We start from the raw sequence: 19,194 nt of genomic DNA on the forward strand, positions 1-19,194 counted from the left end.
AACTGGTGTCCCTCCTTGTCTGTGTGTAAGGATACTAGTGATAGTTGGTCATGTCTTTTGGTGGCTAGTTGGTGCTCATGTATCTAGGTGGCTAGTTTCCTGCCTGTCTGTCCGATGTAATGTTTGTTACAGTCCTTGCAGGGTATTTTGAATGTGATGTCCATTCTGCTGGTTGTTGGTACAGGGTCCTTTAGATTCATCAAGAGTTGCTTCAGTGTGGTGGTAGGTTTGTGGGCTACCATGATGCCAAGGAGCCGGAGTAATCTGGTCATCATCTCCGAGATGTCTTTAATGTATGGTAGTGTGGCTAGAGTCTCTGGGTATGTTGTGTCTTCTTGTTTACATTTATTGTATAAGAATCTGTGGACCATGCTTATCGAGTACCTGTCATTCTTGAATATATTTTATCAGTGTTTTTCTTTGGTATCTCGTAGCTCCTGGGTGCTGCAGTGTGTTTTGGCTCATTTAAATAATGTCCTGATGCAACTCCATTTGTGAGTGTTGGGATGATTGCTGCTGTAGTTGAGTGTCTGGTCTGTGTATGTCGCTTTCCTGTAGACGCTGGTCTGCTGCTCTCCATTGGCTTTTTGTTCTACTGTGACATCTCGGAAGGGGAGTCTGTTATTGCTCTCTTCCTCTTTGGTGAACTTTATACCAGTAAGAATGTTGTTTATGTGTTTGTGGGTTTCTTCTAACTTGTTCTGTTTCATGATGACAAAGGTGTCATCCACATAGTGGATCCAAAGCTTGGGCTGGGTCGTGGGGAGGGCTGCTCATTCTAACCTCTGCATAACTGCTTCTGCCAAGAATCCTGACATTGGTGATCCCATGGGTGCCCTATTGATTTATTTGGAGGTCTTCTTTACTTATAGAATTTGTGGAAATTATAGAGAATACGCAAGCCCAGAATACACTCCCTGCAAGTGCTGTACCAGCTGGATAACTGAACATTTCAGGACTAAATACTAACAGATATTTTTGCTCAACAGGGCTGTACACAACCAATTTAGTTAAGATCCAAATCAACCAACAAATAATTAAATAGCAAAACAGGCTGAAGATTTAATTGTCCTACTGCTGTCCCCACATCCCGAAGTGAGCTAGTAAGTGACTGAGTGAGAAAGATGAGCGAAAATTTGAACTGGAAGCTTGCAGTCAGCATGAGTGCTATAACCACTCCAGCCCTTTCACGCTCCTAGTTTGAACATCGACATCTTTCATTAATCTTTGCGTGCCCATTTACTATCCCCCTCCACTTGAGGTGTGGGCAGAATTGTGAAAAAAAAGGCTGTTCTTCAATCCAACATGAATATTAGATTGTGAAGATTGTTGTAAGTTTAGAAGAGAAGCCGCCAGACCAGTCTTTAATCAGAACCTCAACTGCAGGTTCAGTTGTCCATCATGGGATCTTCCCACACTCTACCCACCCCCCTCGATCTTGTAGAATTTTCAGCGGAATCAGACTTGGTTTGCACAACAGCTTTTAATTGATTTATCAAAGCCTTTGTTTCTTGATTCAGCAAAGTCATCTCAATTCCTGTCCATCTCTGTGATGCAGTTTTTATAGTGAGCAGCTTGGGCAGCCTAATGGAATTTCGCTAGAATTTTAATTCAGAGACCCAGGTCATGATCTGGAGACGAGGGTTTGAATCCCACCAGGGCAGATGGTAGAATTTGAATTCAATTTAAAAAAATCTGGATCTAGTGATGACTACAAAACCATTGCCAATTGTGAGGAAAATTCATCTAGTTCACTAATGTCTTTTAGGAAAGGAAACTGCCATCCTTACCTGGTCTGGCCTATCTGTGACTCCAGACCCACAACAATGTTGTAGACTCTCATCTGGCCTCTGTTCAATTAGGGATGGACAAGAAATGCTGGTCTGAGCCAGCAATGTCCTCATCTGTGAATGAACAATAGTAAACCAGAATGTGGCCACTGTCATCTTTTGTGAATGACAGTCTGCTTGTTATTTTATTGTTGTTCAAGAATATCACATTTTGAACTTACGTCTCTCAGGAGCTGTGTGAAGTTATCTGAATCAGGTAATCAGTGTTGTATAAGGTAGCCAGTATGTGAAAGGGTTAACAGAGATAACATGAGATAAGCTGCCCCCACCAAGACTATGTCTGGATGAAGCTAACCAATGTTCTTAGTATGAAACTCCATGGAGCTCTGTTAGCTCAATTGGTGACAGCTGGTTCGATATGCAGAGTGATGCTAACAGTGTGGGTTCAATACCTGTATATGATGAGGTGATAACAGGAGTCATACCTTTTTGACCTTTCCCCTCATCTGAATTGCAATAACCCTCAGGTTAAAGTACCATTGTCTCTCTCTCTCTCTCTCTCTCTCTCTCTCTCCAATGACAGAGCAGCCCTATGGTTTGGAAAGACTACAGTGACTTTAATTTTTTCCTAACTACTAAGTCTAACCTGACATCTTACAAGACTTTATCATGTAACTTTCATATCACATGACCAGCTAATCAATGCAGTGTAAAAAATAATCAACTCTATTAAAACAAGATCAATCCTCTGTTGCCAATAAAGCTTATGTGGGCTTCCTTCTCCACTCGGTTGCTTAGATTAAACCAATAGGGACGAGTCGTGGCAGTCCATCTATCCAAGGTATCTCAGATGGTTCTGGTGAATGCAACCTCAATATATACCAATCAGGAGTTTAAACTTCACTGACCTGAACTTTTTGATTAATTAGACTGTTTTTGATTTGGAACAAGTCTCCTGAAGTTGGTGAAACTGATACAATATATTGTGGAATTTTAATTTTAATTTGCTTCCAATGTAGGTAGAGTTTCCACAGTCTTTTGTGTGTTTTGAAAAACATCACTTTTTAACATGGCTGCACCAAATTAGCCTAATATCCAGGGTCACCTTTAGGATGTGTGTTTGCTTCCTTCAAGAAACCTTTAGAAATTGAATTGAAATTTTTTAGAAGCCTCCTAACTAAAAGATAATCAATAAATTTAGATTTTCCTTGTGAATTGAAGAACTGACTGCATGACCCAACCTTCCTAGGTATTAGATTGGTCTATTTTATTAAATGTTACCTTCAACGGCTTAAAGTTTGATTAGGCAGGAGATTGACATTATGATTTAAAATGCTTTGTTTCTGTTTGAGAGAGAAAACGTTCGACTGCATTCATCAAACTTTATTAAAATAATACTTCTAAATATATCAAGGCACATTTTATTCAAACAGAGTATGTTTGTGAAAAGTACTGCTTTCAAAAAAGAATCGCAACTCTGGGTGATGATGGATTTTGTGTTGTGCATTGAGCCCTTGAATTTGTGCAGGAACAAATTGAGCAGAACACGAACAGACAAACCTTCTGCCTCAGAGATGAAGGCACTCTCCTGTGTGCCATGACTAACACCGTACATCTATCCGGGAATTTACTTTTGATGCAAGAATTTATTCAAAATGGTTTGGGTGTTATTTCAATTACGGTTCAACTGCAAAAAGAACAATCCTGAGACCCCTGGATGGTTGCTCTCAGAAGCTCTCCTAATGCTCTGATCTACAGGAATAGAAGTGGGACAGAGGAAAGAGAAGTTCTTAGCTTGATTGCAATCACCTAAAAACATTGTGCTGATGCCTTTGCACATTCCACACCTGAAAAACAAGTAACTTTCCTGGAGGCCAGAAGAAAGAATTATCCTCTTACACAACAGAGGGTGGTGGTGGAGGGTTGTTTTGCAGACTAGAGGCCTGTGACCAGTGGAGTGCCACAAGGATTTGTGCTAGGTCCTCTACTTTTTGTCATTTACATAAATGATTTGGATGCGAGCATAAAAGGTATAGTTGGTAAGTTTGTAGATGACACCAAAATTGGAGGTGTAGTAGACAGCGAAGAGATTTACCTCAGATTACAACAGGATCTGGACCAGATGGGCCAATGGGCTGAGAAGTGGCAGATGGAGTTTAATTTAGATAAATGCAAGGTGCTGCATTTTGGGAAAGCAAATCTTAGCAGGATTTATACACTTAGTGGTAAGGTCCTAGGGAGTGCTGCTGAACAAAGAGACCTTGGAGTGCAGGTTCATAGCTCCTTGAAAGTGGAGTCGCAGGTAGATAGGATAGTGAAGAAGGTGTTTGGTATGCTTTCCTTTATTGGTCAGAGTATTGAGTACAGGAGTTGGGAGGTCATGTTGCAGTTGTACAAGACATTGGTTAGGCCACTGTTGGAAGATTGCATGCAATTCTGGTTTCCTTCCTATCGGAAAGTTGTTGTAAAACTTGAAAGAGTTCAAAAAAGATTTACAAGGATGTTGCCAGGTTGGAGGATTTGAGCTATAGGGAGAGGCTGAACAGGCTGGGGCTGTTTTCCCTGGAGCGTTGGAGGCTGAGGGGGTGAATTTATAGAGGTTTACAAAATTATGAGGGGCATGGATAGGGTAAATAGGCAAAGTCTTTTCCCTGGTGTTGGGGAGTCCAGAACTAGAGGGCATAGATTTAGGGTGAGAGGGGAAAGATATAAAAGAGACCTAAGGGGCAACTTTTTCACACAGAGGGTGGTACGTGTATGGAATAAGCTGCCAGAGGATGTGGTGGAGGCTGGTACAATTGCAACATTTAAAAGGCATTTGGATGGGTATATGAATAGAAAGGGTTTGGAGGGATATGGGCCGTGCGCTGGCAGGTGGGACGAGATTGGGTTAGGATATCTGGTCGGCATGGACGGGTTGGATCAAAGGGTCTGTTTCTATGCTGTACATCTCTATGACTCTATGACTTCAAACAGTGGTTATAGACTACAAGGCTCATTTAGCAAATTAAATCCATTTGTTGAGATAATGGAAACTAATCTTTACACACTTTTTATACAAGTTGCACTCTATTATAACACAGCTTGTGTGTCTACTTGCATTTGAACAAGTTGGTGTTTTATGATCTCCCCAAAAGTGAAGTAATGTGTTACCAAGCTGTGCTTGTTTGAAAAATCCAATTTCTATGCACAGCTTGCACTGAGTTACCTGGTATGCCACTATGGATGCCAATTTTAGCTTCTGTAGGTTTACATTAGGAAAAGGAGAAATCAGCCAAGATCCTTGCTCCTGATCAGGAAGCATAGTGAGTGCTTCAGGTAAGGTTGAGCTGTTATGTCATACCCCAAAACTAAATTGAGATAGTATTCCCTGTCTTTCCTAATACATGACAAAAGTCTAAATAGGCAAGACATCTACTGGGTGGCTGCAATCCTTAAGCATTGGCCAACAGCATTTATTGTTCCTAAAAATGAGTGAATTGAAATTCAGGACAACTCGCAAATTAACCCATCAAAAGACTGTTTGTACTATGAGCTATTTTGAATACATTGATTGAACTAATATGACAATACTCCAGGGGATATCAATAATCCAATCTGAACCATCTGCGTGTTCAAGCAATATTTCATATGCAATTTTATCATCAGAGAAAGCTTAATATTTGGAAACTTTGAATTGAGTTATGTCTTGATGGTGCATAAAACCATACAAGTCAGAGCAGGAGTAGGCCATTTGGCCCATTGATCCGGCTGTACATTTTGCATTCATCCAAAGTAAAGAAAGACTAAGATGGTGGGGTGGAGATGCTCAGATTGTGACATACAAGGGTGAGCAGTTTTGTCCAATAGTCTGATTGGTTCAGAGTTTGCTATTTTCTGGCTGTTTTTGTTCATATAAATTGCATAAACTCCCTTTGGTTTGCCATACTGTTTTTGTTATCTTTATTCAGGAATGTAGGCATTGTTGAAAAAAAAAACATTTGTTGCCCATTGCAATTTGCACTGAACCCAATGACTTATGGGACAATCCCAGAGAGCAATAAAGAGTCAACCACATTGCTGTGGGTCTAGAGTCACATTTTGGCCAGACCATGTGAGGATGCAGATTTCCATCCCTGAGGAGCATTAGTTAACTAGTTGGGTTTTTACAACAATCGCTGATGGTTTTGTATTCACCGTTCCTGAGATTAGCTTTTAGTTGCAGAGTTATTAAGTGAATTTGTATTGCACTAAGTCTGATTTTCAGTGATGTTTACTCTACCTAGAGCTTTAATACAAGTCTTCATCGAGGGAGACAGGCTTGCTGGTTCAGATTCAGATATTTAAAAACAAAGTATGTCCAATGAATATTGATATGGTCACTTATCTATGTGCAAACGGTATTGCAAAGATGGCCACTGCATGTGCAAATGGTGCTGGTGACTCAAGGCATTCTTAAGCTTTGTTTAGCCTGTGAATGAGCAAATACAGGTTCAATGTGGACAAGCTCCAAATCAGGTTCATTATCAGGAGGGAAGTGGGCAAAGCTCCCTGGTGCAGTCAAAGGGACAGAGTGCCCCTGGTTTCCTCACAATCGCGATGAAGGAAACTATGATGATTAGAACCAGGGCCAGGTGAATCTCAATGACTATGGGATTGTTAACCGAGCCAATCAGGGAGCTCTACCTGAAGGATAAAAACAGGCGATTCTGAAGGTCTTCTCAGTCTGGGCACTGGCTTTGACATGGCTGGTCAGGGCCTATTGTACTGTGCACATGTAAATAAGGGGTGAGCTGGTGACAGGATGCCAACTTCTGAGCAGTTATTTCAGAAATCTGAGGAAAATAGTGAAGCAAGGTCAAGAGACAGACAGGAAACAATTTGTGAAGCAGCATGCCTCCTAGAAATATCATTTTGAAAATGTAAAGATCTGAATCCAAAGGTTCTTCTTAGTCCCACCAGAGTAGAGCTGAATCTACAAGAAAATGATTCCTGTCATGCAGCCTGACATCATCAGTAGGGATCATTTCAAAGAAATAGAGTCAAAAATTGAAATTCCATTGAATGTAGTATTTGTTGAGACGCTGCTTTCTCTGTCATAATAAAGATGTCTGGTAGCAATTTCACTTGAATTCATTATACATTTGCCACCTCGGCGCCACCTGGAGGTGGTGTTTGCATGATTCACAATCTTTCAAAAGTAATCTATAAATATAGGAAGCAGCCAGCAAAAATTCAGAATAATCTGAAAGGCTACAACAGATCCGTCAGCATTTGATAAGAGCGAAAATAGATTAAAGCCGCCATTACACCCACTCATGAATGTTTGAAAAATGGCTCCAAATAATTGATGTTTCAGTGTGATGAGGGCACGAACTAATGGAAGGCAAAGTGACAGAATACTTAAAACCTGGAACAAAAATGAAAAACAGTAGTGATTCTCAGCCAGAACACATTGTCTATCAAGAAAACACAAGTTTCCTGGCATTTCATTCTCTAAACATTTCTTAAGAACTTCTATAATAACCACTTAAACTGGAATTTGTTCACTTATTTTTAGCTTTTTCATCTGCACAGTATTAACACCCTTTAAAATTGATCTTATCTAAATGACAACTGCATATCCAGCTATCCTTAATGTCCTCTTGTGACTAGATGATGATACCAAACTACTGCTACCGGTTAAACTGTATGGGGAGTTCTAACTGTCAGGAGTTGAGATTTCATTAAAAGATTATGTTTTAGGAGGTGATTATACAGAGAGAAAGCTTTTAGTGATGAAATTTCCATCTTGCACTGCAGAACTGTGCCAAAGTCATATTATTTACTTATTATGCATATATCACCCGAGGTGGTGCACAGTCTCTCCACTGCCTACTGTAGCCCCATGCTTTACTTTCAGCAGGATTTAGAGAAAAAAGTAAATTCATGCCTTAGATCCAGTTATCGCCATAATATCCCATGGATTAAGGTGCAGTTTGTTTGAACCTTGGAGTTACGTTTTTAAATTGCTTCTTGATGCTTCAGTGGATTGCATGGCCTAGAAGTGATTGGAAAAGATAACAGGCCCACCATGAGCAGCACAGTGGCTCAGTGGTCCCTGTGCCAGCAACCCAGGTTTGAGTCCCCCCTCGGGTGCCTGTCTGTATGGAGCTTGCACATTCTCCCCATGTCTGCGTGGGTACTCCTCTACGTGCTCTGGTTTTGTCTCACAGTCCAAAGATGTGTAGGTTAGTCGGATTGGCCATTGGGATTCCAGGGATAGAGTAAGGGGTGGGTCTGGGTGAGATGCTCTTCTGAGGATCAGTGTGAGCTTTATGGGCCAAATGGCCTGCTTCCAGACTGTAGGGCTTGAATGAAGGTCAGATTCTGAAGACATCAGGGATTCCTAATGACCTCAATCATAGTTGGGAGTCACATCATAAGAAACTGCTATGATTGGGTACATTAAAGATTTTCTGTAATGTAAACCAGCTGTCTTATCTATCTTCTGCTACTCCCCTTGAGAAACATTGTCACTGCTGCTGGGTGTGCCTTTTTAATGTTTCCAGATTTGAGGCAAAGAATCAGTCCTTGTAGTCAGAAAGCTTTTCCAGTGTAGCACCCTTATAGAGAAATCTGATGAGTAGACGGGTTCGCTCAATCAAATTAAAGAATTCTTAAGGGCATATACAGATATTAAACCCAGGAAACATATTGGAAATTAGAATATATAATTCAAAATGTAGTAAAAAGAACATGAAGAGAGAGTAATAAAAGGGAAAAAAAGTAACAAAAGACTTTATGGATACAATGTACATTCAGTTCAAAAGGATATCGTGTGGTAGCTCAGAGGTAAGCACTGTTACCTCACAGCACCACGGACCGAGGTTCCATTCCAGCCTCTGATGACTGTCTGTGTGGAGTTTGCACGTTCTCCCCGTGTCTGCGTGGGTTTCCTCCGGGTGCTCCAGTTTCCCCCCACAGTCCAAAGATGTGCAGGTCAGGTGAATTAGCCATAGTGTTCAGGGATGTGCAGGTTTGGTGCATTAGTCGGGGGAATGTAGTGAAATAGGGCAGGGGAATGGATTTGTGCAGGATACTCTTCTGAGGGTCAGTGTGGACTTGTTGGGATGAAGGGGCTGTATTCACACTGCTGGGTTTCTATTCTATGATGATGCCACTCTTGTAAAGTTAAATTTCAGGGAGGTATTTGATGTTCATTAAGAGCTATTAGAAAATTACAAATTCACACACGCTTGAATACACTATCCATTTTATTTTCTGATATGTTTGAACAGTAAGTGCTGCAACTTGATTCTCTTCATGCATTTTAATACAGAATCGATTATTGAGTTACAAGTACAGCACAGCTGGTGGAGGAGGAGAGGCAATTGGAGAGTAATTTGCATATCTCCATGTTTAGCTTCTCTTGTGGAGGGAATTTACTTCATTAAAACACTGTGCGGTAATAGCCTTATCACAATTCCTATCGTATAATCTAGGTTGGTCTGGCTTTTCTGTCCATGCTAATGAAGATCGTTTTTTCTTGATTTGGATTTAATAACATGACCCTCCTTTACATATGCAAAAGCAAAATAGGGGTGGTACGGTGGCTCAGTGGTTAGCACTGCCAGTTCACAGCACCAGGAACCTGGGTTTGATTCCTGCCCTCGGTTAACTGTCTGTGCGGAGTTTGCACATTCTCCCTGTGTCTGTGTGGGTTTCCTCTGGGTGCTCTGGTTTTCTCTCACAATCCAAAGATGTGCTGGTCAGATGAATTGGCCATACTGGATAAACTGCCCAAAGTGTTAGGTGCGTTAGTCAGGGGTACAGAAAGGTTGGGGGAATGGGTCCGGGTGGGTTACTCTTCAGAGGATTGGTATGGACCTATTGGGCCAAAGGGCAGGACAATTGATGTTTGGGGCAAAAGCCCTTCATCAGATAGGGAATCTAACCTAATCTAAAACTCCTTCAAAGGGATACCTGAAAACTTCTGAGGACAATCTGGTGATAGACATAATGCAGGCTTCCTTGCAGTACAGTGCATACTCTTGACAATTCATAACTTGTTCCCATTTTCTCTCCTCTGGTAATATTTCTGCCATCAGACCTCTATCTCATCCTTTTTTAGTGTTTCTCTGCGCTAACATGACAATGTCATGACATCTGTCATAAAAAGTCTGGCTATGTGTCATGAGCAGTGTGGCATTGTGGTTGTGTGAGTGAGGGCAATGCCAGATTGCTAATGGTTGTCCAGCAGCCTCAGAAATGTGGCATGAGTATGGTAAACAGTGGTCTTTTACAGATACCTACTGAATGGCAAGTTGCTCTGTCACCGGCGCATGGTAAGATGGGGAAGAATTGACATGAAGGGCACCACAGAAATGGGGTATATTGTCAGAGCTTGGTAAGATATGGCAAGAAAATTTGCTGGTACTCATGGAGATAAACCTCCCAAAAAACTCAATGCTACTTGCATTTCACCAAAATAAAAAATAAAATTAAGTTCTCTGCTTCTCAGTCTTCTGCTGTCGAGAATCTCAAAGATTCTCCACCTCTGAGTAAAGGAGGTAGAGAATGTAACCTCCATGTCTTGGCCCTTAATGACATCCACTTAATTTTTTAAGTGTAGCCCTTGATTCTAGACCAACCAGGGAATGATCTCACTTCAAGTATTTCGTAGGTTTCAATGGGATCATTCTTTGAATCTCTGGAGAATACATGCCTAGTTTTCCCTATCTCTCTCCAAAGCACTGTCCCAACGTCCCAGGAACAAGTCTGTTGAACCTTCTTTTAACTCTCACCATGGCAATAATATAATTCTTGAGATAAGGAGTCCAGAAATGCTCTTGGTGCTCCAGATGTGGTCAATTCAAGCTTTTAAACAATTGAAGCAAATCTTCAGTACTGTTGTACTCAAATCCTCTTGTGACAAAGGTCAACATTTCATTAGCCCTCCTTGCAGCCCATTACACCTTTCAGTAATTTATTGACAAGGAGACCTGGGTCCCATTGCACACCCACACTTTCCAGTCTGTTACCACTAAAAAACTACTGTGCACTTCTGTTCTTCCTATCAATTTGATATTTTCCCATGTTATGTAAGTGCAGCTGGTGGCACAGTGATTAATACTGCTGCCTCATGGTGCCAAGTATGCAAGTTCAATTCCAGCCTTGGGTGACTATGTACTTAGAGTTTGTACATTTGCCTTGTGTCTGCGTAGGTTTCCTCTGAATGTTCCGGTTTCCTCCCACAATCCAAAGATGTACAGGTTAGATGGATTGGCCATGCTGTTCAGGGATGTGCAGACTAGGTGGACTAGCCGTGTAAATGTGGTGTTATGAGAATGGGTTGCCTGCTGTTCATAGGTGAAAGTGATGGCTGCAAATGCTGGAGATCAGTTCCAAGTGTGGTGCTGGAAAAGCACAGCAGGTCAGGCAGCATCTGAGGAGCAGGAGAATCAACGTTTCATAGAACATAGAACAATACAGCGCAAAACAGGCCCTTCAGCCCTCGAAGTTGCGCCAACTTGTGAACTATTTCGGGCAAGACCTCTTCACCATCGCTTGATGGACCAAATGGTCTCTAACTGCACTATACGGATTCTATGATATTAGTATTCCCATTCAAATCCTCCCAAAACTTTTTTTCTTCAATATAATTCTAGCTTTTTTAATAAAATTCTATCTCTAATTTTTCTTTGACTGGACCAGCCAGCTTTCAGTATGGAATCCGCTAACACCTTTGGAGTGCTATTACACCACTCTGTCAAATGACATATGAGGGAAAAGTCACTAGCTGTGTCCCTTCATCCCTGGTCTTTTCAAAGGTTTTGTTTAAATTTCACTATCTGAAGCAAGCTTCATTTTCTGCCTAATTTTACTTCTACTAAATTACTTTGAAATAAGACTTAAATTTTCACAGTTTTGAATTCCTATATTTAACATTAATTTCACTGTCTAATTTGGATTTCATCTGCAATTGTACCACCAAAGTCTATCTTTGTCTCAGATTATTGAACCGTGAAACAGGCAATGTGATGCCGTTACTTTAATTCATTTAATTGTCACTCCACAAAATTTAAATTCAATGATTCTGCTGTTTGATATTTTAAATTCTGATTCTTAGATCCTTCACAACGAACCATTTTCTATCTGAGGTTTTCATTGGTTTATTTGTGTTCTTTATTCCATCCAAGATCATGGGGAGAATTGTTCTTCCTACAGTGTACCTTCATTATTCCTGATCAGTAAACTAGCTATTGTCCCAGTGAACCATATGGCTGCTCTCCATTAGAGAGAGACAACCAGTGGTAGTTTGACCTGAGGGTCACCCTGCCTCAGGCATCCAGACCAATACGCTACTTTCTTCTTAAGGTTATGTCAGTTAATCATGCTTATCTTAAAATATTGCAGTTCAGTTCCATTCTTTACAACCTCTTTGCCTTTGGATGTGGCAGCTGTGTTCCAGTGGTTGCATTTCTTTTCTTTTGCTCATCATAATTTTTACTTGTTTTATTTTTACGGGTGTCTCAAAGGTATCTTTGGGATAGGCTCATTTTCATTGTCCCATTTCTCATTTCTGAAGGCTGACTGTCCCAATGCCACAATCTATTGAATAATTTCTCCTGTCTGATTTACTTATCTTTGTTTTCCCCAGAGATTGCAGTCCAACTCCTTGGGCATTAGCTGCCCTATAATTATTCAGCCAAGGGCATTGTTCATCCACACAGACCTTCAACCATGCAAGCACAATGGACTGATCGGGTCATCATGTGATCACACGTGTACAAGCATGTGTCAACTTAATAAGTAACATGTACCCTACACACCAAACTAATACAATACCACACACTGACACAGAAAATGCCAAAATGACATATTGAAGTACCAGAAAAACATGCAGCAGCAAAGCATGTCAACAAAACACAAAATGTGCAAGAGACAGCACAACATACATACGCACACCAACACAACAGTCTGATGAAAGACCACAAATGCAGAATGCTGACATTTGTCTCTGAGCAGATGCTGCTAGACCTCCTGAGTCATGATTTGGAGATGCCGGTGTTGTACATGGGGTGTACAAAGTTAAAAATCAGACAACACCGGGTTATAGTCCAACAGGTTTATTTGGAAACACTAGCTTTCGGAGTGCTGCTCCTTCATCAGGTGAAGGAGCAGTGCACTGAAAGCGGATGCTTTCAAATAAATCTGTTGGACTATAGCCTGGTGTTGAGTGATTTTTAACTTTGTAGACCTGCTGAGGGTTTTTAAGAATATTCGGTTTTTCAGAACGCATCACATGCCCAGCACAAGCACAAGTACATATCAACATAACAGCAAACACATACTAAGCAATGCTCAGATGCCCAGCATGGAGAATGTATGAGTGCACAATACAATAGGCACACAGCACAATGTATACACAATTCACACACAACATATCCCAACACTCAGAATCAATGACCTCTCATGTAATCCTGCCTGTGTACATACTGGGAATCAATTGAGGCTGGAGAACCTCTTTCTACAGCCATTGATCTGTCAACTGGTCAATCAGGCAAGACAACACAAAAGTGAATAAGAATTATTTTCTTTTGTTTCAGGAAGCCTTCAGGTCAGGTACAGACTTGACAAGGATAAAGATCCTGATATCTTTAGCCTCGACATTGGAAACCTTGCAGACGGACATCTCCACAGTGTCAAAATCGACCGTGAAGGACCAAGGGTCCATGTTGAGGTAATGAGTCATGGAATAGAATAATCCATTTTTGACTAGGGAGCATTTGTTTTTGGAAACTATGGTTAAAAATCTTGTCAAAATAAAGCCTGAGAACCTCATGTCAGCGAGCATCAGTTTCAATTATGCAAAGAGGAAGTTGCCCATGTGAAGCATCCTATTTTAATAAGTATAAATCTTTGTGGATTTATTATCCATGATTTATTTATCAGTAATAAGCTATGGATGCTACATGTACATTAATTACAGCAACTGAAAAGTGATCAGCACTTACTAATTAAGAAACTTAATTATGAGCTCCTGTTAAAGAGGGCATGTTATTGTTTTTGTAATTATGCAGTTATTTAACTTAATGCACCATGGCTAAACAAGGGAAAAAATGCCATGAGGATCTGACTGGTGGCATGTTTTTAATGTTGTAAGCCCACTGCTGGGGAAAAAAAAAGGAAATTTTAATGTGTGTCTTCCATTATTAGTGCATAATGGAACATGTCAATCTTTAGGAATGAGGAGATAAGCCATAAGTTTTGAATAGCTTCAAGTTGTTGAACAGTTTGTGTTGCTTGGCCGTTAGGCTCACATTGAAAGAACTTACCCTTGACCTCCTGATGAGCTTCAAGAAATTGCTGGATTTATATATCCAGGTGAAACACACTGAAAATGTTTAAGGCCTTTATTTCACCATCAATTGCTTTCTTTATCAGTACTCCTGAATAAAATTAAATATGTTGAAGAGATCGAAACTGAGGAGACTCAATCCTACAGGAGTAAATGCTTCCAAGATTGTTTTTAGATTTATGTTTTCAGGTTTGAGCCTTGAGTAATCAGCACGATGGTTCAGTGGTTAGCACTGCTGCCTCGCAGTGCCAGGGACCCAGGTTTGATTTCATCCTTGGGTGACTATCTGTGTGGAGTTTGCACATTCTCCATGTGCCCTAGGTTTCCTTCCACAGTCAAAAGTGTGCAGAATAGGTGGATTGGCCATGGGAAATGGAGGGTTACAGGGCACAGGGTTCATTTTGGGATGGATGCTCTTTGGAGTATTGGTATGGAATCAATGGGCAGAATGGCCTGCTTCTATACTATGGGATTCTATGGTTCTCACATATTTTCTTTTGTGTCAAGTCATAGATATGTACAGCATGAAAACAGACCCTTCAGTGCAACTCGTCCATGCCAACCAGATAACCTAAATTAATCCAGTCCCATTTGCCAGCACTTGGCCAATATTCTTCCAAACTCTTCCTATTCATATACCCAACCAGATGCCTTTTAAATGTTGTCATTGTACCAGCCTCCACCACTGCCACTGATAACTTATTCTATACACGCACCACCCTCTGCATGAAAACATTGCCCCTTAGATCCCTTTTAAATCTTTCCCCTTGAACCCTAAACCTATGCTCTCTAGTTCTGGACTCCCCAATCCCAGGGAAAATACTTGTCTATTCACCCTATCCATGTCCCTCATGATTTTATAAACCTCTGTAAGGTCATCCCTCAGCCTCCGACACTCCAGGGAAAATAACCCCAGTCTATTCAGCCTCTCTCTATAATTCAAATTCTCTCACCCTGGCAACGTCCTTGTAAATTTTTTCTGAACCCTTTCAAGTTTCACAACATCCTTTCCTTATTGCCCTTCTTTTTGTACCTCTCCCTAACTCAGTCTTTCCTTTCCTCCCTTCATTTTGCCTTCCTTAACTAATATTTCTCTAATTCAACAGACTTCCTTTTCAGTCAGTCACCTGTGGTTTCTTCCCCTGTCCTTAAACTTTTTGTCTCAAGGAGATAGACCACTGTATCCAATAGTCAACTGATACAGACCAGTCAGGACAATGTCGTCAGGGAGAAATAGGGTTCAGAAGCCTACACAGTGGGGCAAACTGATCCTTGAATCTCACCCCAAAGTGGCAAGTGCTAGCTAAACTCTAGGCTTGCTGTCCCAGTAAGGATGGTAACAAGTTCTTTTGAAGTTCAGGGAGCAATAAGAACTCCTCCAACTCCCTGAAAAGCAGCAATTAACAGGACAGGGAAATTAACCTTTGACCTGAATTTTTGCTACTGGGTTGGGACTGCAGATTCAGGGTCCTTCTGCACAACATTAACCAATCGCAGGAAAAAAATACCCCAGATCTTCTTCCAGACAAGCAAGTTTCTCAGAGTCACGGGTGATGATCCTGAAAGCTTGAGAAGGCTGCCAGCTATGGAAGCCACGCAGAGATGAGCAGTAGGTCTGTCTTAATGCACTTTGTTATTGCAATTAAACAATGAGACAAAGTTAAAAAAACAACAGTCCTCAGGCTCTACATCTCGCAGCGCCACACGTTCCCCAGTGCCATCCATGCAAACCAATGCCAACTCATGATCACGGTCCATCTCCTTGGACCCTGAAAAGGGAACCTATGCCCTTCACCCCACTACTCTTCATCCTTACAAGCACTGTGCCAATTCACCCAGTGTCGGCATTGGCAAACATCAGCTCTCACGCTGAGGTGAAGTAAACTAATTGTCTGTTAATTGCTGAATTCACTGTCTCAAACACACACATGAAAGTCTCTTCTAACTATCACTTCACGATATTTAACTTTCCTAACCCCTTGTAAAAACAAACAATGGAGTCCTTTATTGCACCCTAAAGATTTCGGCAACATTTGGTGCTGACTATCAAACTGCTAATGAACTGATACTCCACAGAGATAAGAAACATAGAAACATTGAAAAAATACAGAGCAGTACAGGTCCTTTGGCCCTCGATGTTGCGCCGATCCAAGCCCAGCTAACCTACACTAGCCCACTATCCTCCATATGCCTATCCAATGCCCGTTTAAATGCCCATAAAGAGGGAGAGTCCACCACTGCTACTGGCAGGGCATTCCATGAACTCCCGAGTCACTGAGTAAAGAATCTACCCCTAACATCTGTCCTATACCTACCACCCCTTAATTTAAAGCTATGCCCCCTTGTAATAGCTGACTCCATACGTGGAAATAAGTTACGTATACGTGGAAATAAGTTAGGTTACTCTATGCCTCCAAGGGCCAAACACAGACAAGTGGGACTAGTTTAGTTTGGAAAGCTTGGTCAGTATGGACAAGGTGGACTGAAGAGTCTGTTTCTGGGCTGTATAACTCTATGACTGTGACTCTAAAGTCTATGAGATGAGTCATGTGACACTGAAATGAACTGGCAAATTAGATTAATGGAATCCTCATTAGTGATGGAGTGGCAAAGCAGACATTTTAGACAATATTTCAGAATAGAACAGAATAGAATATCCTTCACTTTTTTGTCACAGAAGTACAGGAGCACAGTGAAAAGATTTTACAGTGGCTGCCTCTAATTAGGTACAAGGCCCTAAGTACAAATCTTGGCTCCAAAGAGGAATAAAGAAAATAATACTAATATTACTTACAGTGTCAAAAAAAAGGCAATTTTTAATTGAGTCGAAGGATTGACATGACAGTCTAGTAAGAATTGCAGATCAATAATAGGTTGCAGCAGGTCAGTGAACATGTGGTCTGACCATCAGAACCAGACCCCGATCCAACAACAGTCCCGTTCAGCTCCAAGCCTCCAGGCCCACTCCGCACCAACTCTCAGATGCATCAAGGGAAGTTGCACTTCTCCGGCACACACTTTTCTTCTTGCAGTTCTCCAGGACCCGTTTCACCTCCCGCTGCTCCAGGACGCGTTTCCCCTGGCACTGCTCCAGGACCCGGTTCCCCTGGCACTGCTCCAGGATGCGTTTATCCTGGTACTGTTCCAAGATGTATTTCCCCTGGCGCTGCTCCAGGACCCGGTTCCCTGACACTGCTCCAGGACCCGGTTCCCCTGGCACTGCTCCAGGACCCGGTTCCCCTGGCGCTGATCCAGGACCCGGTTCCCCTGGCGCTAATCCAGGATGCGTTTATCCTGGTACTGTTCCAAGATGTGTTTCCCCTGGCGCTGCTCCAGGACCCGGTTCCCTGACACTGCTCCAGGACCCGGTTCCCCTGGCGCTGATCCAGGACCCGGTTCCCCTGGCGCTGATCCAGGATGCATTTACCCTGGTACTGTTCAAAGATGTATTTCCCCTGGCGCTGCTCCAGGACCCAGTTCCCTGGCACTGCTCCAGGACGCGTTTCCCCATGTGCCACGCCAGGACTCAGTTCCCCTGGCACTACTCCAGGACATGGTTCCCCTGGCGCTGCTCCAGGACTCAGTTCCCCTGGCACTACTCCAGGAATGGTTCCCCTGGTGCTGCTCCAGGACTCAGTTCCCCTGGCACTACTCCAGGACATGGTTCCCCTGGCACTACTCCAGGACACGGTTCTCCTGGTGCTGCTCCAGGACTCATTTCCCCTGGCACTACTCCAGGACTCAGTTCCCCTGGCACTACTCCAGGACTCGGTTCCCCTGACACTACTCCAGGACATGGTTCCCCTGGTGCTGCTCCAGGACTCAGTTCCCCTGGCACTACTCCAGGACACGGTTCCCCTGGTGCTGCTCTAGGACTCAGTTCCCCTGGCACTGCTCCAGGACTCAGTTCCCCTGGCACTGCTCCAGGACACGGTTCCCCTGGTGCTGCTCCAGGACTCAGTTCCCCTGGCACTACTCCAGAACTTAGTTTCCCTGGCACTGCTCCAGGACACGGTTCCCCTGGTGCTGCTCAAGGACCCAGGTCCCCTGGCACTACTCCAGGATTCAGTTCCCCTGGCACTACTCCAGGACACGGTTCCCCTGGCGCTGCTCCAGGACCTGGTTCCCCTGGCGCTACTCCAGGACCCGGTTCGCCTGGTGATACTCCAGGACTCGGTTTCCCCAGTGCTGCTCCTGGACCCGGTTCCCCTGGTACTACTCCAGAACTCAGTTCCCCTGGTGCTACTTCAGGACTCGGTTCCACTCGCACTGCCCCAGGACTCGGTTTCGCTGGTACTGCTCCAGGACTCGGTTCCCCTGGCACTGCTCCAGGACCCAGTTTCCCTGGCACTACTCCAGTACTCGGTTCCCCTGACGCTGCTCCAGGACCCAGTTTCCCTGAAGCTGCTCCAGGACCTGGTTCCCCTGGTGCTACTCAAGGATTCGGTTCCCCTGGCACTACTCCAGTACTCGGTGCCCTTGGCGCTGCTCCAGGACCCAATTTCCCTGACGCTACTCCACGATTCGGTTCCCCTGGCGCTGCTCCAGGATTTGGTTCCCCTGGCACTGCTCCAGGATCCGGTTTCCCTGGCGCTGCTCCAGGAACTGGTTTCCCTCACACTGCTCCAGGACACGGTTCCTCTGGCACTGCTCCAGGACACAGTTCCCCTGGCGCTACTCCAGGACATGGTTCCCCTGGCACTGCTCAAGGACTCTTTTCCCTGGCACTGCCCCAGGACACGGTTCCTCTGGCACTGCTCCAGGACTCTGTTCCCTGGCACTGCCCCAGGACACGGTTCCTCTGGCACTGCTCCAGGACCTGGTTCCCCTGGCGCTGCTCCAGAACTCGATTCCTCTGGCGCTGCTCCAGGATTCGGTTCCTCTGGCGCTGCTCCAGGACACAGTTCCCCTGACACTGCTCCAGGACTCAGTTGCCCTGGCACTGCTCCAGGACCTGGTTCCCCTGGCACTGCTCCACAACTCGGTTCTCCTGGCGCTGCTCCAGGACACGGTTCCCCTGGCACTGCTTCAGGACACGGTTCTCCTGGTGCTTCTCCAGGACTCGGTTCCCCTGGCACTGCT

General features: G+C 43.4%; 1 protein-coding gene across 3 annotated transcripts in view; it reads left to right on the forward strand.

Annotated features, from left to right (window-relative positions):
* LOC122551780 (contactin-associated protein-like 5) overlaps nt 1-19,194 on the forward strand; it is a 1,290,980-nt gene that overhangs the window by 1,190,512 nt on the left and 81,274 nt on the right. For all 3 annotated transcript variants that reach the window (XM_043694243.2, XM_087989330.1, XM_043694244.2), the window contains one exon: nt 13,361-13,494. In XM_043694243.2, coding sequence (XP_043550178.2) covers nt 13,361-13,494 — 134 coding nt within the window. The remainder of the gene's footprint in view (nt 1-13,360; nt 13,495-19,194) is intronic.

This window comes from Chiloscyllium plagiosum, unplaced genomic scaffold, assembly GCF_037043375.1.
Source record: "Chiloscyllium plagiosum isolate Xiang-an unplaced genomic scaffold, Cpla_swu_hap1 HiC_scaffold_7, whole genome shotgun sequence".
Taxonomy (NCBI): domain Eukaryota; kingdom Metazoa; phylum Chordata; class Chondrichthyes; order Orectolobiformes; family Hemiscylliidae; genus Chiloscyllium; species Chiloscyllium plagiosum.